At 36.2% G+C, this 26108-nt stretch overlaps 2 protein-coding genes across 8 annotated transcripts in view; one reads left to right on the forward strand and one right to left on the reverse strand.

Moving 5' to 3' along the window:
- Positions 1 to 3516, reverse strand: part of LOC127435096 (exocyst complex component 4-like) — a 176747-nt gene extending 173231 nt beyond the window's left edge. For all 5 annotated transcript variants that reach the window (XR_007896127.1, XM_051688287.1, XM_051688286.1 and 2 more), the window contains exons 1-2: positions 3417 to 3516; positions 1578 to 1767 (exon numbers count right to left, since the gene is read on the reverse strand). Coding sequence is in view for 4 of the 5 variants with exons in the window: in XM_051688287.1 (XP_051544247.1) it covers positions 1578 to 1767; positions 3417 to 3496 (270 nt within the window). In the remaining variant the exon portion in view is untranslated. The remainder of the gene's footprint in view (positions 1 to 1577; positions 1768 to 3416) is intronic.
- Positions 3517 to 6730: 3214 nt separating this feature from the next.
- The window catches only part of chchd3a (coiled-coil-helix-coiled-coil-helix domain containing 3a), a 101886-nt gene continuing 82508 nt past the window's right edge, over positions 6731 to 26108 (forward strand). For 2 of the 3 annotated variants that reach the window (XM_051688301.1, XM_051688302.1), the window contains exons 1-3: positions 6731 to 6969; positions 7756 to 8425; positions 21957 to 22050. In XM_051688301.1, coding sequence (XP_051544261.1) covers positions 6889 to 6969; positions 7756 to 8425; positions 21957 to 22050 — 845 coding nt within the window. In that variant the 5' untranslated portion in view covers positions 6731 to 6888. The remainder of the gene's footprint in view (positions 6970 to 7755; positions 8426 to 21956; positions 22051 to 26108) is intronic. The other variant, XM_051688303.1, reaches the window with a different exon arrangement.

Genomic DNA, 26108 nt, shown 5'->3' on the forward strand with positions numbered 1-26108 from the left:
GTCGAATTAACTCTATTTTAACATGTACATATTTATATAATTAAAATAAATGTTGGCTAACCAATTTCTTACAAGTTCTTTGAGACAAAGTATAGTAAATATAAAGTTATGATTATATTTGAATGTTTGTTTTAATGATCCATATACCATGATCACGATTAATCACAGAAAACTGTGCAATTAATTAGTTTCACCTATTAATTACATAAAATTATTATGTTAAAGGAATATTCCAAGGTCAATACAAGTTAAGCTCAATCAACAGCATTTGTAGTATAATACTGATTACCACATAATTAATTTTGACTTGCCCCTCTTTTTCTTAAAAAAAAAGCAAAAATCTAGGTAACAGTGAGGCACTTACAATGGAAGTGAATTTTTCCAATTTTTATACCAACGTTAAAATACTCACTGTTTCAAAAGTATAGTCAAAAGTCAAACAAAATGCATGTTAACATGATTTAAATGTGATAAAATCACATACAAACCTTTTCTGTGTAAAGTTATATCCAATTTTACAACTTCGTGGCCATGACGATGTAATGTCAAAAAAAACCTTAAAACCCAAAATGACTGTAAAAATTACAATTTAAACAACTTTACTGCTCAAATAATAGTTTTAACTAAGTTTTAACAGAAACATTTATATAATTGCTTTTATTAAATCATTAGTTACACATTTCTGCCTTTAAACCCTACAAAAATTCACTTCCATTGTAAACACCTCACTATAACCTCAATTATTGCTATTTTTTTTTTTTTCTCAAGAAATGGAGGGACGATTCAAAATTATTTTTTGTGATATTCAGCATTATGCCACAAATGCTGTCGATTGAGCTTAACTTGTATTGAACCTGGAATATTCCTTTCAAGCTGAAGTGTCATTTCTGTGCCACTAGCACTTGCAAAAATAAACGTTGTTTTCAACAGCTTTCTGAATACACCCCCTTATGCCATTGATCGAACAAACAGATAGTCCCGCCCCAAACTCATGCCATTGGTCAAGTCAATGTTATTGTCTATTCAGACAGGTCTCTCAAAACAAACAGAGGAATTTTCATTGCCCCACAGAGATTCAGTGGTTACAGTTTTCAAGAAAATGAACCTATGAATGGCTTTCTTATGGCTGTCTCTGCATATTCAGGTAATATAAAAGAAAGTATTTTACCACTGAAAAAGGTATATACTTCAGCTTTACATAATGCTTATCGGATCATTAGTTATTGTTTATTCAAATAGTTAGAAATATCAAAAACATGGTTAGAGTAAATTTTATCTTTTAAATGTCTTCTCCAAAGACCCACTACAGTACCTTCACGGACCCCTGGTTAAAAATCTTAAATCCAAAACATATAGTTATGTTTATTTGTAGATTGAAACTCATAATTTTACCCAAAACCAGAAAGAAGGTGGATGTGCCCAGGGCTGTAACCTCTATAGACATTGAGGGGGATATATTCCCCCCAAATATGTTGATTAGTGACAGATTCAAGTTTTCCAATGGCATATTCTCAAAATAATACATTCGGTCCCCCCAGTAGTGAATATTTGATTATAGTCTTGAATGTCCCACACACCTGTTTAATCTTGTTGCGAGAGCTTGTGATTCTCTCCGTGATGCTCTGGTAGGTGCGAATGGCTGTGGTGAGTTCTGTGTAGTGCTGAACAATCAGCTCATCCAGATCATGGTCACACTTCTCGTATGCCTCCTCCAGACGACCCTTCTCTGTCTCTCTGTCTTGCACATCATCACTGCTGGACAGTGTCCTACACAAAATATCAAAACCATATGATCACCAAACTGTTCAGCTGGCTCTCCTATCAGTTGCAGGCTTCCGTTTTAAGGACTGCAAAATGCAGCATGCATGACATGACTGGTCTTGTTGCCAGGTGATGCAATGTTATATATAATGAAGAGGGTGTCTATGCTTAACTTCTACATGCAATGGAGTTATAGGTATATGATGCAGGGGGTGCCAATGTTTAAATGTTACATATGATAGAGAGGGCGGTAATTCTTCATTCTTATTTATGATGGAGGGGTTTAATTGTTATAAATAGCAATTCTATTGAATTGTTTTTCTTGCTATTTCTGAAACCAGAAATTCACACTTGACTGACTTACAATTAAAGCTTCTATAAATCAGCTTTCAGCATGAATCGAACAGAAATGGCTGATTCCAATCTAAACTCATCCCGTCATTATTAAGTTGCAAACACTCAGACATGTAGATGGATATTGCAACACAATTTTAAAATTCATCATCAGACGCACACCCACTCCGAGATAACCACTGGGGCTGGTGCCAAACCAACGAGTGTCCCAGAAGGCACACTGCCAGACAGCACAGCTCAGCTCTCAAACACTGTCCTGACTCATTTCCACTGCGGTATGGGTTTAAATCACATGGTAATGGGAGGCAGAGCATAATCTCCCTATAGAGCTCATTACAGTCATCACAGAGCTCAGAGAGTAGGAGAAAGTGAGCGAACGAGCCGGAGGGTAGCGAGAGCCAGTATTCAGTTGGGAAAAGTCCTTTCGAGCTGGCAGTCAAGAACAGATCATACGGATATGGTTTCTGAATGTAGACTTGCTCTTTTATGACCTCGCTGAATGGGCCTGTGGACAACCTAATGGAAACGGCTGATGAGTAAAATCTGTGAAGGATCTCTGACAGCTTATCAACTCAACTGCACTCAATGGAAGAAAACATGCTTAATCTATGCAACTAAGCCACTGTTTGATTCTGAGCATGTCATATTTTAGATAAAAAGTTAATTAGAGCTTTACCAGGCAGCACCACCTGTCATGAAAATGTAAACAGGAAGCAAAGAAAGCTTTGAGGAAGAATTCAAATGAAAGAGAAGTCAGTGGTCAGAATCTTTTGGTCTGATTATATTAATTATTTTATTAATATGCTGTAAGGCAATTATTGTATTGATATTAATACGACCGAAATAATGCACATTCATCAAAGAAGGCTACCTAAACAGCATTTTTGGGCATCACAAGCGTCAAACAGAACGTTCACGTCTATGATGCCCAAATTGTGCTGTCTATTTAGTCAGCTCACTAGGTAGTGAGACAACTTTTTTGACAGCCAGACCTGTCAATACATTAACACTGTCCATTCAACATTTGTCCCTCAGTATGACTCCTGACTCGCTGTCATTCAGGAAACCTCACACAATAAAACTATAAAATTGAGGTGACGAAAAGCCTTAAATGAAGAGGCAGTGAAATAGCTTATTTGAGTAAACAAAACATGAAAGTACATAACAGGATGTTTCGTTAGCAAAAATGCTAAGCGACAGGCCAATCCTGTCATTTTCTCTACGAGGACAAAGTGCAAAATATTTAACGCAGACGAACGCAAGACTGACTGCACGGACACTGCAAAAAATATAGTGCTCACCTTATTACAGATATAAGTAAACCGGAGGGGTCTTTGCTTTTGGAGACAGCGCTCCTGTATCTGCCTGTTTCAGCTGCCATCTTTCCGCTACTACGCCCAAGCACACGTCACGTGACCTCATGACAGATTTCAGCCAATGAAAAGCCTTGTTCAGATGATCGTTCCGCTCACAGGGAAATGTAGTCTTAATGGTAAAACATTCGTTTTTCAATATGAGTAAAGTAAAATGTTGCATCATAGAAAGTATTAGGCATATTATGAACAATAAGCTTCGAAACAGAAACTGACTTTAGTATTTAACCAAAATATGAAACTCTTTTCTGTACTTTGGAAGAAATCTCTTAATATTTAGGCTACTGTACTTTGGTAATGTGAGCTTCGTATTTTACTATTGTTTTTACTGTTAATTTAACTATTTTTTACTGTATTTATTGTTATTTATTATTATCATTATTAGTATAAACAAAAATAAAAATAAAAATAATTAGAATTATTTTAATATGTGTAATAACAACACACACACACACACACACACACACAAACACACAAACTTGTTTTTATATAATTGTGGGGACTCTCCATAGACTTCCATGCATTTTATGGATTTTATACAGATCTAACGATAATTTCTATCCCCTAACCCTAACCCTACCCCTAAACCTAACCCTCACAGAAAACATTTTGCATTTTTACATTAAAAAAAAAAATAAATAAATAAAAAAAACTCGTTTAGTATGTTTAACAAGCCATTTCCCCCATGGGGACCGCTGGCTGGGCCCCACAAGGTAGGTGATCTCAAGTTTTACTATACTTGTGGGGACATTTGGTCCAATGTAGTATAAACGTACACACACACACACACACACACACACACACACACACACACACATATATATATATATATATATATATATATATATATATACAGTATAGTACTGCTATTATTATTTTCATTTACTATTTTATTTTATTTGTATAATCACTTTTTATTATTTAACATCATCCCTTGTATTTTTCTTTGTCAATTACGCATCTTTTTTTTTCCTTTTTTTACATTTCTGAAAATTGTTTTGCACTGATTTTATTTTGCTCCATCTTATTTGCATTAGCTATTAAGCTGTAAATGCTTTGGCAATGCACAAAAATTTACAATATATACATTTACAATATACAAATATTTTTTTCATGCTGAAAAATTACCTTAAAACTAAAAGAAAAAAAACAAACAGAGAGAGAGAGAGAGAGAGAGAGAGTCAGAGACAAAAAGAGGTGAAGGTTGTTAATTGCTTTCTGTTTGTAGGATATATTGCTGTGGACCTACTCCCCTCTATCTCCTGATGATCTCTGCTGTAACAAACCAGGGAGGAAAGGGCATTGATTGTGTAGGACAGGGTCGATCTGGCAGTCTCCTGTTTGACTGATGTGTCCGTGGACAGCAGAGATAAAATAGTGACCAATTTCGTGCCCCTTCAAAAAGGGAAACAATCACTAAGGTACTGACGTTCTTTTTCTTTTAGCACCTCTGAGTCCTGTTGGATCCAGAAGTTCTTATCAGTTTCCTCTGAAACCCATCATTTCTGAGCAATCTACTGTCATTTGTTGATGATATACAATAGGACTGAGGTTATTTCTCATCACCTAGAGCAGGATAAGAGGTTGTCACAATGACATCTGAGGGCAACATAGACAAAGGCAGCCACCCACTATAGGACAAAAGACCCACAACCCCTAATGCTCACAGCTCCCCTTTGATTTAAAGAGCTTCAAAAGGATTACGATCTAAACTGCGGCAAGAGTTTACTGCATGGTATAGAAAAAGTTAAATCTCTGAAAAATACGCAGAAAAAGGGTAAATGTTAATGTATGGGGATAGTATGTTTAAATTTAAAGGGGTCATGACATGATCAATCAAATTTCCCTTGATCTTTTAACATATAAGTCGTTAGTGTACTATAAAAACATAGCCTATTGTGAGTTTCAGAACTCAAGACTTCCTCCTCGCTGCAAAAAGAGCATTTGTTGAATCCAAGCTGACAAAATGACTCGTAATGTTCTCTACTTCCTCCACATTGTGATGTCACACTGCGGTAGACATTTGCATCTTACCGCCTCCACAACAACATATTGACAAGACTACTTTACCTTATTACTTCCGCAACCCTGCCCAGTAGGGGTGAGCAGTGAGACTGCAAGTAGAGAGCAGGTAAATCAAGAGCAGAGATCCAATCATAACAGTGGGCATGTACTGTAAAGTCTTAAAGGAGAAGCAGCACCAACTCCAAGTGTTTCTGACAGAGGGTCAGAATGAGGGTGGAAAACTATCATGTTTAAAAATATATCACAATATATATTTTTAAAGTTTAAAAATAAAACTTTACTAATATTATAAGTGGACCTCAAGGAACATAGTAAAATAATAAAAAAGGCATGTCATGACCCCTTTATAAGTATATAATTATTAAAGTTAAAAGGATGTAGGGCAATGTTTCTGTTCGTTTAGGAAGGTGAATTTTAAATAAGTAATGGCATTATTTAGTGTCTTATGAAATATGAAATAACTGCTATTATAGCCGTTATTACAGCATGAAAACAAATGTATCACATTATTTAAAATAAATATATAATAAAAAACATATTTTATTTGGAACTTTCTTCATATAAATAAATAGTTATTTTATATTTATGAATATAAACTTTATATTGTTGACAAAATTTTATTGGTATGATTGTGAGCATTTACAATATTGCAATAAAAAGTGTACTTATACTGTAGTTTAGAAATAGACAATGAAGAAAATGAATAAAGTAAATAGTGTGGTAAACAATTAAATAAATTAAAAATGAAGTGAATAAGGAAATGAATGATATGAAATGTAAAATAATGTAAAGGTATAAAGTGTAAGGTATAAAAAAAGTTAAAAGAAACGAACAAAAATGTGTAAAAAAAATTATATATATATATATATATATATATATATATATATATATATATATACAATACTATTCTACAATAATGGAATAATATAATACAATGGAAATTAATAGAATACAATAATGGAATAATATATTACAATAGAAATTAATAGAATACAATAATGGAATAATATAATACAATGGATATTAATTTAGAAAAACAAATATGGTGTTAACAAAATTTACTAAATCACTCATCAAAGTAAGTCCCCCATGCAAGTAACGTTTATCACTGGTGGTGTCTGTATATCTTGTCCAACAGAAAACCGTTTAACAATGTACGCGTTTGTCGTCGTCCAATGAGAATCGGTTTTCTTCGCCTGTCATAGGTGGGCGGGACTGCACGCGGAAGAGTGTGTTTATGTACGGGAACGTGCGGTCCTGGTGCTCGGGCATTACAACCCGAGAACTGTCAACTTCTGCTCTAGATAGAGTTCAACTACTGATTCAAGTTACATGTAGCAGCTGGTTAAAGGCTAGCGAGTTTATTTGATTAGCAATGGGAGCTAACAACAGTACGCGTCGCGTGTCTTTCGAGTCGGATGAGAATGACAACATAACGATAGTGAAGGGCATAAGGGTGAGTGAGTGACACACGTCTGTTATACTCCTGTCAAATGCAAATCATGCATAATGTTACACGGCTTTAATTCACACCGGCAGTGATGTGAATGCGTGCACAGGATTGTAGTGAAGCCCTCTAATAAAGCAACTCATCTAACTGGATAAACATATGGCCCTGACTGACAGTTAGTTCATTTGTCCTAGTAAACAAAGTGTTGAAATGGAATATAGGCTATGCATTTGACAAACAATCCTACTACCTCCGCTTTGGAGTTTCCCAGACAGGATAAGAGGAATTACATTACATTTGTTAAAACAGACATCTGTTACAGTTCAAGCACCACAAAATCAACCAGGCCTGCACTGTGTTTCCGCCCCCCATAGAGCTATTTTATAGGCTAAACAGTGCCACACATGACATACAGTAGGCTGATAGTTGTGTTATTATAAGACTAGCATTATATGTATTTATTATTTGTTTTGAGTTACTGAAGTGTTTATTTTGCATCATGCTACTTTTATTTCACACTTAAATTGTTTTCGGGTTACTATAAACATGCATGTGTTAATGCATTGCATTCTTATTTGTATTCTTCTTATACATTTACATTTATTAATTTTGCAGACACTACATTTATTGTATACTATTATTAGTAAATGTGTTCCCTGGTAATCAACCCCATGATCTTGGTGATACTAGTGCCATGCCCTATCAGTCAAGCTACAGGAAGTGCAGAAAGGAAGGAGAATGTCTTCATTGACATCTGATATTTGCTTTTACTCCATTCCTGTTGTTCTTCAGCTCTCAGAGAAGGTCATCGACCGCATGAGGGAGCCCTCACCAGTCCCACCACAGGCCCAGTCATCCCCCAGAACCCCTCCTGCTGCTCCGCCTGTGGTTGATCCTCTGCCAGCACTGGTGCCAATATCTCCTCCATTTGACCCTGTCACCTCCCTCCCACCTCCTTCCCTGCCAGAGGCGGTAAAACTCCCCTCACCTCCCCCTGTAGAAGCAGTACCACCACCACCTCCACCTGTGACCGAGACTGTTTCCTCCCCTGCACCACCTCCACCTCCCTCAGTTGAATCAGTGGGTGTTGCATCAGCCCATGCAGGTGAGTCCATTGCTCCACCTGCTGCTGCTGATGAGCTTAATACAACCCCTCCACCTGTGGAAACAATTGCCCTGCCTTGCTTTGCCAAGTCCAGCCCCCCTCCTCCCCCTGCTGAATCTGCTGCTGTCCCTCCTGCTTTTGAGCTATTCACACCCGTGGAGTCTATTCCTACCCCTCCTATAACTGAGACTGTCACCCCACCTCCTGATACTGAACCTGTTTCTTATCCACCCATAAAAATAACTGCCCCCTCCCCTTCAGCTGAACTTGTTTCCCCTGCTGCTTCTGCCGCTGAAACTAGTCCCCACACTCCTCCAACTGTAGAAGAACCAGTGGCTACTCCACCACCTCCAGCTGGTGAGTTAGATTGTTCTGCAACATAACTCTGACACATACTAGAATGGCACACTTGCCAGAGGCACGTGTGAGACAGTTTGGGGTAGGGATGTGCGGAACGACTAATTTCACTGACGTTGAAATGAAACTTTTGGAGTCGACTAGTCTCAAACGAAACCAACCTTCAGAAAACAGTCAAAAAAAAAATGGTGTTTATGCAACCCATTTAAAATACTTAATCTATTCCAAATCCGATGCTAAATTCCACTGAAAAGGGGCATTTATCTGCAACGTGCTCTCCTGCATAATCATCATTGTACAATAAATATAGAACATGACACACATTCACCTTTAGTGAATACAGGTTTATTTAGAGAGGGAAGAAGCACGCACAGTCTGAGGTGAAATGCAACTTTGTATCTGCTCCATATGTCCTCTTTTTTTCAATAATATTTGTATTATTAATTATATTTAAAATGTATAACATTAATATGACAGTAATTTAAGTGCAGCCTCTATAAAAATATAAAGCCAAATGTAAATGTGTAAAAATGTTGAACAGTTTAATGGAGAAAAATATTAACCGACTAGTAATTCCAATGTCGACTAGCAGCATCAGAACTGTTTAGTTGACTGGTCAACTAGTCACGCACGTCCCTAGTTTGGGGCCAGTTGACCAAACTTCCACTTTCCCTTTCGGGCTCACTAATCAGTACATTTATATTAGGGCTGGGTATCAGCAACCACCTCACGATACAATACGTATTGCTATACACGTCGCAGTTTAATATACCATGATATATCTCAATATCATAATTGGATCACGATTGAAACTTTGCCAAATGCGCGCGAGAGAGAGTTAAAGTGTCCGTGAGAGAAAGAGTGAATCTGCAGGTTCAGTTTTGATCTTTTCGTGCCTCATAAAAGCTTTTCTGACCGCACTGCAAAACGCCGGTCTCACAGTTTGCACTTACTTGGATGACTTGCTTCTTTATTATTGAACTGATATCATCTATCAGTGTCAGTAATCAACTTTACCATTGAGATGCATGATTGTTGGTGCCAGATGGGCTGGTTTGAGTATTTATGTAACTGCTGATCTCCTGGGATTTTCACGCACAACAGTCTCTAGAGTTTACTCAGAATGGTACTAAAAACAAAAAACACACAGTGAATGGCAGTTCTGTGGATGGAAATGATGAGAGAGGTCAACAGAGAATGGCCAGAATGGTTCGAGCTAGCAGAAAGGCTGTGGTAACTCAGATAACCACTCTGTACAATTGTAGTGAGCAGAATAACATCTCAGAATGCACAACATGTCAGACCTTGAGGCGGATGGTCTACAACAGCAGAAGACCACATCTTGCACTTAATGTTCCTAATAAAGTGCTCAGTGTGTGTACAGTGTGTCAGTTTTTTATATCAAATACTTCATTGTAATTGACTCATTAACATAAATTTGTAATATTAAAATAATTATATGAAATATGAATATTATATATACACATGAAATATCATTGTATTATAATATTAATATATAATAACACTGTGTAACAATTTTTTCTTTTGCTTTTTTTTTTTCTGGGTAGTAAGTGTTATTTCCTCATTGTTTATGTCTCAAAAGTATAGAAAATGGCTATTATTCCCCACAAAATTTGCTTTTGTGACCAGGAGAGTGATATTTTGAAATGTACCTATTTCCAATGAGAAAACAGTCGAATTTGTGTCTTTTCATTCACATAAAGTCAGAAAGAAACAACATATGAATCCAAATTAACATGTATTTGTACTAAAGTAATATTCAAAGCCGTGCTGGTCCATAATGGTAACAAGAACCTGTCTCTTCCCCTGGCTCACTCGGTGCACCTCAAAGAGGATTACAACAGCATCAAGACCTTGCTGGACGCCTTGAAGTATGATGAGTACAGCTGGGAGGTCATTGGAGACTTCAAAATGGTGGCATTCCTGATGGGTCTCCAAGGCGGTTTTACCAAGTTTCCCTGCTATCTTTGCCTTTGGGACATCAGGGACACCAAGGCGCACTACCACAGGCGGGACTGGCCACAGCGGGCCGAGTTCTCTGTGGGGAGAAACAACGTCAAGTGGGAGCCACTGGTGGACCCCCGGAAGGTGCTGATGCCACCACTGCACATCAAATTGGGCCTTATGAAACAATTTGTCAGAGCTCTAGATAAGGTGTTGGCAGCCTTCAAGTACCTTCAAGACTTCTTTCCTAAGCTGTCTGAGGCAAAGGTCAAAGCCAGTGTCTTTGTCGGACCACAGATAAAGAAGGATTTTGGATTCATATGTTGTTTTTTCGGACTTTATGTGAACGAAAAGACACAAATTCGCCCATTTTCTCATTGGAAATAGATACATATCAAAATATCACTGTCCTGGTCACAAAAGCAAAGTTTGTGGGGAATAATAGCCATTTTCTATACATCTGAGGCATAAGCAATTAGGAAATAACACTTACTACCCAGGAACAAAAATTGTGTTACATAGTGTAATTAATTAATAATCCTGTTAATATGTAACTAGGCCTAGAATAGAACAATAAGAACTAGATCAGATGTTACAAATAAAAAAACATATTTATCACAGGGCATTTTTTGCCATGACATTTAAAATGTCTACCTTTCAGTGGCATTTTTGGCCCGAACCCCATTTCTGACCCTTATATGAATACACAAACAGGTGAATAAATATCTATACAGGGATATATAGTATCGATACAATAACATGAGAACAAGTATTGTGATATATCAAGATACGATAGTATCGGCACAGCCCTAATTTACATGCACTTGAAAAGTTTGATTTCAGTTTGACTAAAACAACAATTTGTCTTTGTAAAATCTCATGTAAATGATTAAGTCAGCAAAGATTGGACTGGTAGGATTTCAGTCAAAGTCTAACAGACCTGAGAATGCGTTTGTTGCTTGGCTTCATCCAGCATGTGTACACTTTAATTGGACCGTAACTAACACCAGCATTGTTTGTGTGGTCCGAAAGATAGAGGTGACATGCTTCAGCTGTCATCGCTTCAACTTCCTTAGCTGATGTTCGTCTTTCAAATTTTCGATTACGCATTGGACTGATAGATGAAGATTGTAGCTCGACTAGGCAAAAATCTTCTATAGACTGATTATAATTGTGCATGTAAACATACTGTCTGTGATGTTTTCTAGCTGGCTAACATAGATGAGGTTTTGATGAAATTGCGAGAGTGCCTTGTGATAGTCTTCTTGGAAGCATCAAACAAATGTAGTAAATTGTTGTTTCTGTACAGAAACGTTAACTGTTAAATGAAAATAGTTATAGAATTGTATAACACATCAAAAAATGTTGTTAACAATAAAATAGAATAGCCTATTTTTGAGGTGCAGCCAGAGAAAATGTTAACAGCGCAAGTAAAAACCTGAACTACAGGCCCAACCGAGCCAGCAAAAAAAAAAAATCCTTATTGTTGATCTGTGCGTACATAAATTCATTGGTCTGACTGTGAAATTGTGCATATTCCACAACACAGTGCACTTCAGCGCCTGTCATTCTTGAATGTTAATGGTACTCCTCGGGCAAATTGGATCTTGTATACACTAGTGTGAAGTGCCAATATTTCGCATCAAGTATCTCTTGGCAATTCTATGAAATTGACACTACTCTTTAATCGGAAGTTGCAATCGGAAGTTTGAGTGGTTGCAACTGAGATGCCTATTAGGAAGCCACAACTGAACTCTGAATATCAGCTAGAGACCTTTAGGATGTTAATGATGTTAAATTCTGTGATGCTTTCTTCAATTATAGGGTGTTAGGAAGATGACTTTTGGATAAATGATGACCCTGTCCCAAATGACTAAGGAGTTTGACTCCGCATATTCCACAACACAGTGCACTTCAGCGCCTGTCATTCTTGAATGTTAATGGTACTCCTCGGGAAAATAGGATCTTGTGTACACCCTGAATGTATTTGCACACTAGTGTGCAGTGCCAATATTACGCATCAAGTCACTCATGGCAGTTCTATGAAATTGAAACTACTCTTAAACACATCCATCAGAAATCCACAGCCACTGAGTGTGTTTAGCTCTATGATTAAGATTTATTTTGAAAACTACAGTATGGACTTTTAAAAATTAGATAAACAGATTGGCTAATATTTAATTTTTCCAAAAACTTCATGCTGTGAGTGAATGTATCTGGGTCCTTGCATATTATGATTCATAGCTTGTGCCAGAGTTTTAATGAAACGATTAATTCTAACTTGTAATAGAGTTAATGAATCAATGCTGTAATTAGGAACTCCACTTAAGCCAGTTCAGCCTCCAAGGTACCATGAGCATCATTCTCTCCCAGAAGTGCCTCGAGTCGATTGCATTTTCAACTGGTTTGCTTTTCATTAAATGTAAGACTTTGTCCAATAATAGATCTTTCAATTGGAAGTTTGAGTGGTTGCAACTTAGATGCCTATTAGGAACCCACAACTGAACTCTGAATATCAGCTAGAGACCTTTAGGATGTTAATGATGTTAAATTCTGTGATGCTTTCTTCAGTGATAGGATGTTAGGGAAATGACTTTTGGATAAATGATAGCCGTGTCCCAAATGACTAAGGAGTTTGACTGGTTAGGATGGCCAGTTAGCCCCTGCTGGTAGATGCAGTAACTAACCAGAAACATTGATGACTATTCGAAAGTAGCCATCTATTCTGACAAAATAAAATGTTTTGCAAGCAACATATAAATCACAAATATTTCATTATATTATGGTAGATGTTTAGCCAGTGACTTTTTCTGGAAGGCTCTTAAAACAAATGGGCTTATTTCTTCCCCCATGTCTGTTGCCTTTAATGTTACAGTTCAGGGTAGTTGCTGGCTAGTGAAGGGCTTGAGACTGTGTTTGTTCTTGTGGTGCCATCAGCCAATCAGCATTGTCTCCTGAGTGATTAGTCAGTTGGAATTTATGGCTCAGGTAATTGGCTCAATGTGTACACACACACATCAAATAGACATCTGGGTGATGTGTGTGCTATCAGGGGAGTAACAGGTGTGCAAGTTCAGTTCCGTTTCCTTCCGTGATAGCACACGTACACCACCCAGACGTCTCGTTGATGTGTGTGTTTACATCTGGAAGACATATTTTTTTAGGTTGTTTGCTCATCTGCAATAAGACGTTTCCTCTCGGATGTCAGTGAGACATTCAGCAAATGTCTTTGAGACATTTATGATGTAGAATGAGATGCTAATTAGAATGTGATGCAGATGAAAAGATCTAAAACGGACATCACGGAGATGTATGTGTGCTATCTGGGTTACATACGCTCCAGATTTACTTTAAAGGAATAGTTCACCCAAAAATGAAAATTTGCTGATAATTTACTCACCCTCAGGCATAATTTACACCCTCGACAAATAAAGTTCTTCTGAACGCAAACGATTGATTATTTTGAGAAACAAAACAATACTTATATACTTTTTAACTACAAATGTTCACTTCCGTACATCTCTGTGACGTGCGCTCATAAGAGGAATGACGTAAGCTCTTTAGTAAGGTCACGCATCACATGGAGGAGTCAGGAAGTGCATCATTGTTTACTTTGTTTTTTTTTAAATTATTATTATTTGGAAATTATTATTTTTTTATTTTATATTGTTATAAAATCATTATATTATTTGAAATTGTTTTGGACTGTTTTGGTTTGTGAACGGCACAAATTTCTCTTGTAAACAATGTCGCACTTCCTGACTCCTCCACGTGATGCGTGACCTTACCAACGAGCTTACGTCATCCCTCTCATGAGCGCACGTTACAGAGATGTACGGAAGCGAACATTTGTAGTTAAAAAGTATATAAGTATTGTTTTGTTTCTCAAAATAATCAATCGTTTGAATTCAGAAGAACTTTATTTGTCGATTGGAGTCGTGTGGATTATTTTGATGCACCCTAAATATGGATTTTGGACCATCAAAAAATGGAGGACATTCACTTGCATTGTTTGGAGGAGGAGGTCTGAAATGAAATCCTAAAAGCCTTAAATTCTGTTTTGATGAAGAAAGAAACTCAGATACATCTTGGATGGCATGAGGGTGAGTAAATTATGAGCAAATTTTCATTTTTGGGTGAACTATTCCTTTAATTTCACTTTTACTTAATTCCACATTTGTTTTGCCACTACAAGTTAATATGCAAATAATACATCTCATGGCACCAGGTATTTGTGGACAGAGGAGATGTTAAAATGAGGAGCACATTATACAACTGTTGTAAATATGAACCCTCAACAAGTACACTTTTTAGTGGCAGTAGAGCATGGGTAAAACATTACCAAATTTTGGTCAAAGGGAATTATTTAGTTTTTTGTTTATCATATCACAGTTCAAATCGCAATATTTTTCAAAATAAACACATTATGACTTTTTGTCAAAATTGTGCAGCACTATTCTCCTATTAGCAATGAGTACAACTGGTCATTGTGTTTCCTCCACATCTTCGCTTTTTCACCATTTTTTTAATTTTTTTTTTTTTTAGCTGTGACTTTCTCGCTTCCACCTCCACATAATTAAGCACATCTAATGTGTATTGAAACAATAGCTCTGAAGAGCTGACAGCTGAAATATGTGTGAAAAATTCTGTGTGTGTCCACTTGGCCCTTAATAGTGGTGTTACCTGCAGAGATGTGCAGAGTCTGTGGACTGGAGCTGACACCGTGAACTGGCTCTACTTAGAAAGAGAGAAAAAGGAAGGCCCACCTGCATCGCACATAACGAGACAGCTCACTGTTAATGAGACACAGATCTGCTTAATGATCTCTACCATGGAGGCTCACACACTCTCTGTCTCTCTGTCTATCTATAACACCATACATCTCTTTCTGTCTCGTAGTTTTTCTCTCCTACTTATTCATTTTTCATGCTCACTAAGGCCTCCTTGGTATAATGATGACTCAAACACTTCATATTTGTGATGTGTATATATAGCATGTACTGTCATTGTATTGCATCAACTATCCCACACTGCATGTAATAGTTCTTTCAGTATGATGAATACCATAATCGAACAATGCTTGCTTTAAGGGGCAGTTCACCCAAAAATGACAATTTTGTTATCATTTACTAATCTCATGTGGTTCTAAACACGTAAGACTGACTTTCTTCTATGGAACACAAAAGGATATGTTAGGTAGTGGTCTGAATCTTCACTGGCCTTGATTTGATTACGGGAATTTCAGGATCGTAGTTTCAATGGAAGTAAACTGAGTAAGGCAATGAAAGTTAAAAGTAAAAAGCTGAAAGTATAGCCACAAGAATGAAACTTTACAAATGTTGGCATGAGATGAGTCAAAATTATTTTCTGTGCTAATTGCCATTATGCAACAAATGCTATCGGTAGAACTTAGGCCTGTCGCGATTATTAAATAATCGTCTGATCGTGATTATTGGGCATTCTAATTCCAATCACATTTTAATGCCCAAATAAGGGCATTTTAAGCGAATATACTGTACAAATGCCAGGAACAAGTATAAACTTTGATAGTCAACGCAAAGCGCTCCGGTTTCACTTTAAACGATCGTGTAATGGCAGATGTTCCTGGTTCATACACTCATGTTTCGTGAGAAAAAAACGGCTTGTGGGTTTAATCAGAGCATTAAAATAACATGTGACAGTGAAGAAATTAGGACAGAAATATTTTACTATTGAATAGTATAACAAAATATTATATAAATATAATAATAATAAAAAAAAAATATATATATATATACAGTGTGTGTGTGTATATATATATATATATATATATACAGTATATATATATATATATATATATATATATATATATATATATATATATATATATATATACAGTATATATATATATATATATATATATATATATATTATATTATATTTTTTTCTAAAAATATATAATGTAAAATATATGACATACAGTGTAAAATTGACCAAAACTAAAGTTGACCAAAAAGAGACAAGTATTTTGATATTTAAAACATAGTTTTTCATAAGTTTCTAAAGCCTTTTATTATTTGATTTTTATATTTCAGGTTAAATGTGTAAAAATGACTTCTTAAGGTGTATGTAGCACACATGCAGAAAAAAGCACTCCTTAAGAAATATGACAATTATATGACAATTAATCATGAAAACCATTAAAGAGATAATAGCCCTAAAACAGAAAATGTATCGTCTTAATCGCAATTATTTGTTTGACAATTAATTGTCAGCCAAATTTCATAATCGTGACAGCCCTACTAGAACTTGTACTGAACACAAAGCAATATTTTTTATATTTTAGGCTTTATAGCTATGTCCATTAAAAAAAATTGCACTCAGAAATACCAAGTCACAACTAAACTTTATGCTGTGACATTTCCCCCATTGACTCACTTCTACAATTCTGTGTCTTTGTCACAGCTTGCCTTGCCTCAAGAGGTTCAGCGCAATTTCCTAGGGTCAAAGGTCATAACCTTAATGAGGGGCATTGATTATGTGTGCCCATGAATGAAGGTATGAAGAGATGCTTTGGATAACGAGTCTGTTGCTAAATCGTCGCTGCGCGTGGTGATTAGACAGTGGTCAAGGTTGATCCTCCCACGTGTTCTCAACGTACCATGAATATTCATACGCAGAGCCCACACACCATTTTCCATTACACTCTAATTACCTGCACACATCCTTCTTTGAAGCGGCTATACATAGACATACTTGTCTTTCTGTTACATATTAAACATCTCCTTGAGGATCGGCACCAAGTTTCCCACCAGAGTGCAGAAAAAACACGCAACCCTCTCGCTGCATATGACAAACCCTTAATGAAATGATCTCCCATTTGGATGTTGTTTCATAAAAACGATTAGGAAGGATAGGAAAATGGTGATTTCAGTAAAATCCACAGAGATGGAAGGGCAGGCGAAGGATAAGAATGTGCACATTTTTTGATATGTCTGGGAGTCTTTGGTGTGAAGAAAGATGTTAAGACTTGTTTAAATCAGATCGTGAGGAACATGTAATGGTTTATATTTGCCCCGCCTCCCCCTCCTCTTTTAAGGTCTGGAGATTAATGAAACATCTTATGAGATGTGCAATTTGTCTCTGTCTGTTATCTTTTTTTCCGACTGCCCAGAAGCTATTTTTTTTAAATCCTGCAGAGTATGAAGGAAGAAGGGGAAAAGAGAGAGAAATATCTAGAGATTAATTTTTCATCTTAAAGTATTACTTCTCAGATTTAGGAATGACATGGGTGCCCGGATGGTTAATGTCGTTTTGGAATTCTCAGTGACCCACAAAACCCCAAAAGATTCTTAGGTGTTTTGAAATGATGCTGGTTTTCCTTTGAATCCACATAACTCCTTTCTCTGTGCTTTTTAATATTAAAGCCTAGTTTAAATAAATTATTAAACTAGAGTGTGAATGAATGTGAGATGCTGACAAAAAGTCAGTAGCTCGATGAAAAAGAATAAAGTGATGGATATATACAACCAGTCAAAAGTTAGGACAATTTGTGATGTATTTCTTGATCTTGAAGATCTTTTGATCTACAAGCTTATGCTTAAATTATTTAAATTAATGCTACAAAACAATATATTGTTGGCAAATATAAATTGTGCCTATTTTCGTATTTGAAACAATATAAAAAAAACAGTACAATTTTGCCATAAAATAACGTGTTGTTAAATATATTGTATATATATATATATATTTAATTATTATTATTATTATATTTTTTTTTTTTATCATATGTTAAGGTTAACCAACCAACCCGTTAACCAATTAACCTTTTTCACCGTAGCATTTTTACATTCTTTTACCATTAAAATAACAGACTGTTTTTGGATCTCTTTGCTTTAAACAGTTGAGAGAATTTGGTCATCTGCAAATGAAGATGGAGTGTTAGTGTACTCTATAATTATCTTTTGTGCTGTGGAAGGATTGCAGGTCAAATAGAGAGAGATGGAGAGAAACAGAAGCCTAAATGTAGGAAGTGAGGAGGCTCTGGACCAGGTTTTCATTAAGGATTTCTCTGTATTTTGCTGCATTCAGCTTTCTTTCAACCCTGACCGGTCCCCAATCCCTGCTGCTAAAAAACACCCCCACAGCATGTTGCTATCACCACCATGCTTCAGCGTTGGAATCGTATTGCGCAGGTGATGAGCGGTGCCTGGTTTTCTCCAGACATGACACTTGGAATTGAGGCCAAACGGTTTAATCTTTGTTTCTTCAGACCAGAGAATCTTGTTTCTCACAGTCTGACAGTCCTTTAGGTGCTTTTTTGCTTTCTTGCACTGAGAGGCTTCTGTCTGGGCACTCTGCCATAATGTCCATATCGGTGGAGTGTTGCGGTGATGGTTGTCCTTCTGCAAGTTTCTCCCATCTCCACACATGATCTCTGGAGTTCAACCAGAGTGACCATCGGGTTCTTGGTCACCTTTCTTACCAAGGCCCTTCACTCTCGATTGCCAGGTTTGGCCGGGCGGCCAGCTCTAGGAACAGTCCTGGTTGTTCCAAACTTCTTCCATTTAAGAATTATGGAGGCCACTGTGCTCTTGGGAACCTTCAATGCAGCCGAAATTTTTTATAGACTTCCCCAGATCTGTGCCTCGACACAGTCCTGTCTCTGAGCTCTGCAGGCAGTTCCTTTGACCTCATGGCTTGGTTTTTGCTCTGATATGCATTTTCAGCTGTGAGACCTTATATAGACAGGTGTGTAGCTTTCCAAATCATGTCCAATTAATTGAATTTGCCACAGGTGGACTCCAATCAAAGTGTAGAAGCATCTCAAAGATGATCCAGAGAAATGGGATGCACCTGAGCTAAATTTTGAGTGTCATAACAAAGGGTCTGAATACTTATGTCAGTGTGATATTTCAGTTTTTTCTTTTTAATAAATTTGCAAAGTTATCAAAAATTTAGTTTTTGCTTTGTCATTATGGGGTATGGAGTGTAGATTGATGTGGAAAAAAAAAATGAAAGCATTTTAGCATAAGGCTGCAACATAACAAAATGTGAATAAAATGAAGGGGTCTGAATAATTTCTGACTGCACTGTATATGAAAATTGTCGTCCTGTTTTACAGGTGGACATCAAATGTGCTGCCTATTGAGAATCTCCGTTATCACGGCATATCTTTAATTTGATGTTATCAAGTGAGTTTGATGTTTGAAGTTTAGACAGCACCTGTCTGCTTGTATCCATTACAACTGTCTGCTGTTTGATAAATCCAATGCCAGAGTCCGCACTTAATTTTGGTTTCTGCTTCAGCATCAAGGCAGCAGGACGATATCTCATTACACATTTTAAGTGTTTATTTACAAACAGGTTGCTTTAAACAGAAATATTATCTGTTTAATGCCAAAGTCTAAGTGTTATCTACATTATAATTATCTGAAGTAGATTAAATAATTTTTACTAAAATATTTTAATCAGTTGGTGCAGTGTTGGGTAGATAACTTCCGATATGGATTGACAAAAACTAAAATGGTAATCAGTAACATAATTTTTTAGACTACACTGTTAGTTCATCTAATCTGATTACTTTTGGATTACTTATTGCATGTTTTAATAAATTACTTTTTAAGTGTATCAAGTGGCAGTTAGTGCTGTCACTATTGATTATTTATGTAATCGAGTAATCAAACGATTATTCTGAAGATGAATTGAGTAATCAAATAAATTATTTCTGTTTTTTCAAATTACATAATGTTGTTGAGATGAAGTCACATTTGGCAAAAATTAGCCTATGTTTTGATTGTACTCTACATTTAAATGATGATGATTGTGCAAACAGTACCTAAAGCCAAAAGACACCCAAAACAGACCTACAATGTAAAACTGGATTTAACTCAAGCTGACAGTCTTTTTAAATGCAAGATATACTTTAATTAACTAGTTCTATGCAGTCTTCCCATTTCTGTTTAGAAAATGGGAAAACCGGCCATGGAAATAAAATATTTTATCTCTTCAGAAACAATGTCTGCCCACCAATCACGTTTATTGCTGAAGAGTTCATTAATTTCACATGCGAAGTCTAGCTCTCAGGTAAACCTGTGTCATATTGCACCTGTGGTGCAGGAGATGTGCAGCTGTGTGGCTTTAACTGACAGCATACAGAGCTGTTGCTCTGTTCAGTAAATAATATTCTCTGGATTCCAACATTGAGTTTTACCTTTGATAATGGCCATAAACTGTAAAATATTTATCTGAAGTGGGGCATTTTGAACTATTACAAACTTAATCATCATGAAATCTAATTTACATGAGGAGGAAGATGGCATTTGCATTCAAATGGTAATTAATTTACACAGAACAGAACCCAAATCCCAATTTGCTGGAAATAACCTTTTTAAATTGTCTGTATTCAGTCATATTTATTGAACAGAATGTGTTTATGCGTCTGTCACTGCGTGTGTAACTTTAATCACGTTAGACGGAAGTCTTTTGCATTATTTTATGTTGCTATTTTATGATAAATCAGTTTAGAGTGCATTTCAATGTGTTTTTTGCGGAGTTAAGCATGTCCCCCACAGCTATACATATATATTTATATTTATTTTTGTCTGTGTGTGTGTGAGCTGGAACCCTGTGAGCTCGCTCTATTTCCAACTTATGGCCTGTTATGTCGAGCAGACTTGGAAGGAGCCCGTCCAGGAATTTCACCATATCCCGACCTTCCTCAGCCTCAGGAATTCCAACAATCTGGATGTTATTCCTATGATTTTCCACATCCTCCAACTTCCACAGATGCGCTCCAAATCCACCATTCCCTTTCTGATGACTCAAGATAATCGATCCATTTCTCGATATGCCCCCACTCTTGTAACCTCCTCAGTGAATTTCAGCTCCATGGCAGTGATCGATCGACGTATTACAGCAAGATCTCACAATTTTGAATTTGTCCAGACTAAATGTTGGTTGTTTACACACATCGTTTGCCCGTATCTCCATTTGCAACTCTGTTTTCCTGTTATTGCAGTAGCATTGCTCTGGGCCTCTGCAGTGCTGCGATGATGGTCATTTTCCCACTGTGGCAGCTATAAGTTTGTCCTTTCAGTATCTCCACTGTGCTTTCACGGACAATTAGCCTTCCAGATAAGGGACACATTGACACATTTGACTCTGGCGGTGTTGATATCATCACTAAGGTTGGGAAAGTGTGTGTGTTTGAAAGTGAGTGTTTTTTTTATTGTATTTTTTTAACTGAGTCATTGTTGGTGCGTATGCGTATATGACTCTCTTTTTCTATATATAATTTTTTTTTTTTGCATCATAAGGCATAGAAGTCATGAGGGCTCAAAACAACATCCCACCTCACTACACTCACTCACAAACTTCTTTACGAACAAGTACAAACGTTTCTATGCGAATCTCAAAGTGCAGTTTCACAGCAAACATCCAACTTTATTAACCAGAGTAAAATGCTGTTCTAGGATATTATGTGACGTGGTATACAACAACAAAGCAAAGCACAGTGAAATAACCATCTGACATACTTGCAGTAGCTCAGCATCTAATGTTTTTGTGTGTATTGTCTTCTGTTTAGTGGATGAGTTTGAGCTGAGGAGAAAGATCACTGAAGAACTGCAGAAAGGCCTGGAGGAAGAGAGAAGAAAAGCACAAGAGGAGCTGAACCAGTGGTGAATATCCATGCATGCACACACATAGTTTAGCACACACATTCTGCTATAAATATTCACAAAAAAACTGAGATGTGACAGCAACTATATGTAACAAAGCAATACACACACAAAACGTCACTGAAACAGTCAAGTCAGTTTTATTTTGTTCACAATACATATTGTTTCTATGTAGCTTTTTAGAAAATCGTGCCCTAATTGCCCTAGTGGCATGAGTTTGGAAGAAACTTTCTGTTTGGCTGAACAATGAAAGAGGTTTGGGAATTTTGTGTAATTTTCGCAATTCTATTTGGTGCCACTGATGTATAAATCAATTGGAACACCGTAAATCATAGTAAAACCACTAACTTGAGTGGCTTTTTGCTTTTAAAAAATGGCGGCGAGAGACATCATTGTTCAATAAATGATTGCATTTATGAATAATAATCAAAATAAACAATTCTTCCACCAAGTAAAAGTTCATTAGCCTTGCTGTACGGCTGTTTATGGTTGCCAAGAAATTTTGCGTAGTAGTATAGAATTCAGTTTATGTGCAGTCATAGTGCATGTACTGGCTATTTTACATGGCTAGAAGTATCTGTTTTATAATGTTCAGATTAGAGTATTAAAAAATGGCATGCATCTGATGATAGACGTGGTTTGAATAATTTTATTTAAAGGCTCTGGTGTATGAACCAAAACTAAGGTACAAACAGAGGTGGGTAGAGTAGCCAAAAATTGTACTCAAGTAAAAGTACAGTTACTTAAAAAAAAACTAAAAAACTACTTGGGTAGAAGTAAAAGTACTAATGTAAATAATAACTTGACTAAGAGTAAGAAAGTATCCATTTAAAAGAGTACTCAAGTAGTGAGTAACTCATTACTTTCACAAATGACATAATGGACGTTAACTCCCCTATATTCCATTACATAATACACATTTAACATGTATTACAGAATTATTATTATTATTACTAAATTATTATTATTATTGGAAATTCTGTCATCATTCACGATCATGTTGTTCCAAACCCGTATGACTTTCTTTCTTCCATGCAACACAATAAGGAGATTTTAGACAGAATGTTAGCCTTGGTCACCATTTACTTTCAGTGAATGTGTTTTTTTTCTCTCTCTAAAGTGAATGGTGACCTAGACTGTCAGTCCCGAACATTCTGTCTAACATCTTTTGTGTTCCACAGAATACAGAAGGTCACACGGATTTGGGAAATGATGACAGAATATTAAATTATGCCTGAGCTATCACTTTTAAGTTCACCCAAAAATGAAAATTCTTTCATCATTTACTCACCCTCATGCCATCCCAGATGTGTATGACTTCCTTTCTTCTGCAGAACACAAATTATGATTTTTAGAAGAATATTTCATCTCTGAAGGTCAGTACAATGCAAGTGAATGGGTGCCAAAATGTTGATGCTCCAAAAAGCACATAAAGGAATCATAAAAGTAATCCATAAGACTCCAGTAGTTATATCCATATCTTCAGAAGTGATATGATAGGTGTGGGTGAGAAACAGATCAATATTTGTCATTTTTTGCTAGAAAAATGACAAATATTGATCTGTGAATCACCAAAAACACAAGAAGAAGAATGTGAAAGTGATCAGTTTCTCGTCCACACCTATCACATCGCTTCTGAAGATATTGATTTAACCACTGGAGTTTTATGGATTACTTTTATGCTGACTTGTGTGATTTTTTTTTTTTAGCTTTAAAATGTTGGCACCCATTCACTTGCATTGTATGGACCAAGAGCTGAGAAATTCTTCTAAAAATCTTAATTTGAGTTCAGCAGATGAAAGAAAGTCATACACATCTGGCATGAGGGTGAGTAAATAATGAGAGAATTTTCATTTTTGGGTGAACTATCCTTTTAAGAGCTCTTGTCAAATCTGGATGAATTTGTCAATTAGAAGAGAGGTTTGGAAACCTTTCTAGTAATTATTACAGTGAAAACGTGAACGATGTTCCACACAGGGACATTATATATAATGCTGAAATATAAACCAAAGCAAGATCATGCTTTATTAATGCCCCTTCGCTATTTCATAGCTTTTATTTCTTAGATCAGTATAGTTACAGTTTTCAGTGCCGAAAAATTTAGATAATTAGTTCTGTACAGCAGTACCGCCGCTCCCTAAACGCAGAGTACGCGGCCTGCATAGGGCACCAACCTCGGTTGCACAACACTGTCTTCGCCATACGATCGCCTCACGCGTGCAGAAATGCTGTGTGTTCGTGCTCCAGTTGTCAGTCACATGTTCGGCAGAGCAAAAGTCATTTACACTTACAGTTTACAGTTATACAGTTAAAAGTAGCTGCCATAGTTTCCAGTATCACCGCGAGGGCATGGGGTAAATGCGTAAATACTGCTTATGACATGCAGGACGTGAGTCAAAGTGCACTGATATATTTCTGCTTAACTTAAAAACTGATGTCACAAGAGCTCATATTTACAGAATCGCCCTGAAAATGACCATTATCATGTCACAGAAAGCCACAACTTACCTCAACGTGCTTCCTTGAAGCTAAGATTTTAATCTTGAAATATCCGCTTGTCTTGGTGTTAAATGAAGGCATTGCATGACAAAACTATTTTTTCACCGTGTGGAGCGAAGAAAGTGTTTCACTTTGAAGAGTTTGATGCTGCAGCAGTGATGGACTTGGCTCAATTGTAGCGAAGTAAAAGAAAAAAAAAATCATTAGAAATTTACTTGAGTGAGAGTAAAAATTACCTACTTTTAAACCTACTCTAAACGTAAATGTAATGGAGTAAATGATGAGTTTTACTACCCACCTATGGGTACAAACTCTTGTTTAATTCAGTACAAGACAGAGGAACTGTGTGCTCTAATGAGAATCATGTCTGATCAACAGTCTAACTAGTAGGGCTGCCTCTAATAGTCGACCAAACGTTAGTCGATGAGAAGAGTCTTGGTTGACCAAGTTTTGATTGGTCGGTTGGTCGCAGAAAAAAAAACTCCACAGGAAACTGACAAACACCAGTATTACCTCTGGTTGGATGCTAGGTGGTACTATGGGGTAATTTTCGTTAAGCAGGGTTAGGGTTAAGCTAACACAATAAAGCAATTTTTATTTATTTTAACAAAAAATTCAAATGAACTGGAGAAAAATTAAGTGCAATTAAAATGTGTGTTGTTCAATTTTTTGAAAGATGGCTGTACAACAGTTGTGAAGGGCAACATCTCTTTGGAAACTGACCTACATCTGTGCATTCTCTACCGGTTGGGTATTTCGTTGTCCGGGAAAATACATTATGTGTGTTTATAAATTCGTTTTGTTCCCTCCTTCATGATATATATATATATATATATATATATATATATATATATATATATATATATATATATAAAAAGTTTGGGGTCACTTGCCTGAAATGTTTCTCATGATCTTAAAAATCTTTTGATCTGAAGGCGTATGCTTAAATGTATGAAATTATTTTTGTAGACAAAAATATAATTGTGCCACCATATTAATTTATTTAATTACAAAACTAAAATTTTATTTAAAAAATTGAAATTGATGACTTGGACTGAATAATTAAGAAAAGCAGCCAATAAGTACCCAACATAGATGGGAACTCCTTCAATACTGTTTAAAAGCATCCCAGGGTGATACCTCAAGAAGTTGGTTGAAAAAATGTCAAGAGTACATGTCTGCAAATTCTAGGCAAAGGGTGACTACTTTGAAGTTGCTAAAATATAACACAGTTTTGATTTATTTTGGATTTTTTTTTAGTCCCAACATAATTCCCATATTTCCATTTCTATTATTACATAGTTGTGATGACTTTACTATTATTCTAAAACATGAAAAAAATAAAGAATGAATGAGTAAGTGACACTAAACTTTTGAACGGTAGTGTATATAGATATATTGCAGTATCCAATTACATCGGCAACACCCGGGCTGAGGGATTGGTAATTATTCTTGATTTAGTGATTGAAAATTAAATTAATTTATTTAAAAAACGAAAAACCTAAATCAAATACATTTCTAAATTCAAATTGCACTCCAAACTAAACGAAAAAGCAATT

This window comes from Myxocyprinus asiaticus, chromosome 45 (assembly GCF_019703515.2).
Source record: "Myxocyprinus asiaticus isolate MX2 ecotype Aquarium Trade chromosome 45, UBuf_Myxa_2, whole genome shotgun sequence".
Lineage (NCBI taxonomy): Eukaryota > Metazoa > Chordata > Actinopteri > Cypriniformes > Catostomidae > Myxocyprinus > Myxocyprinus asiaticus.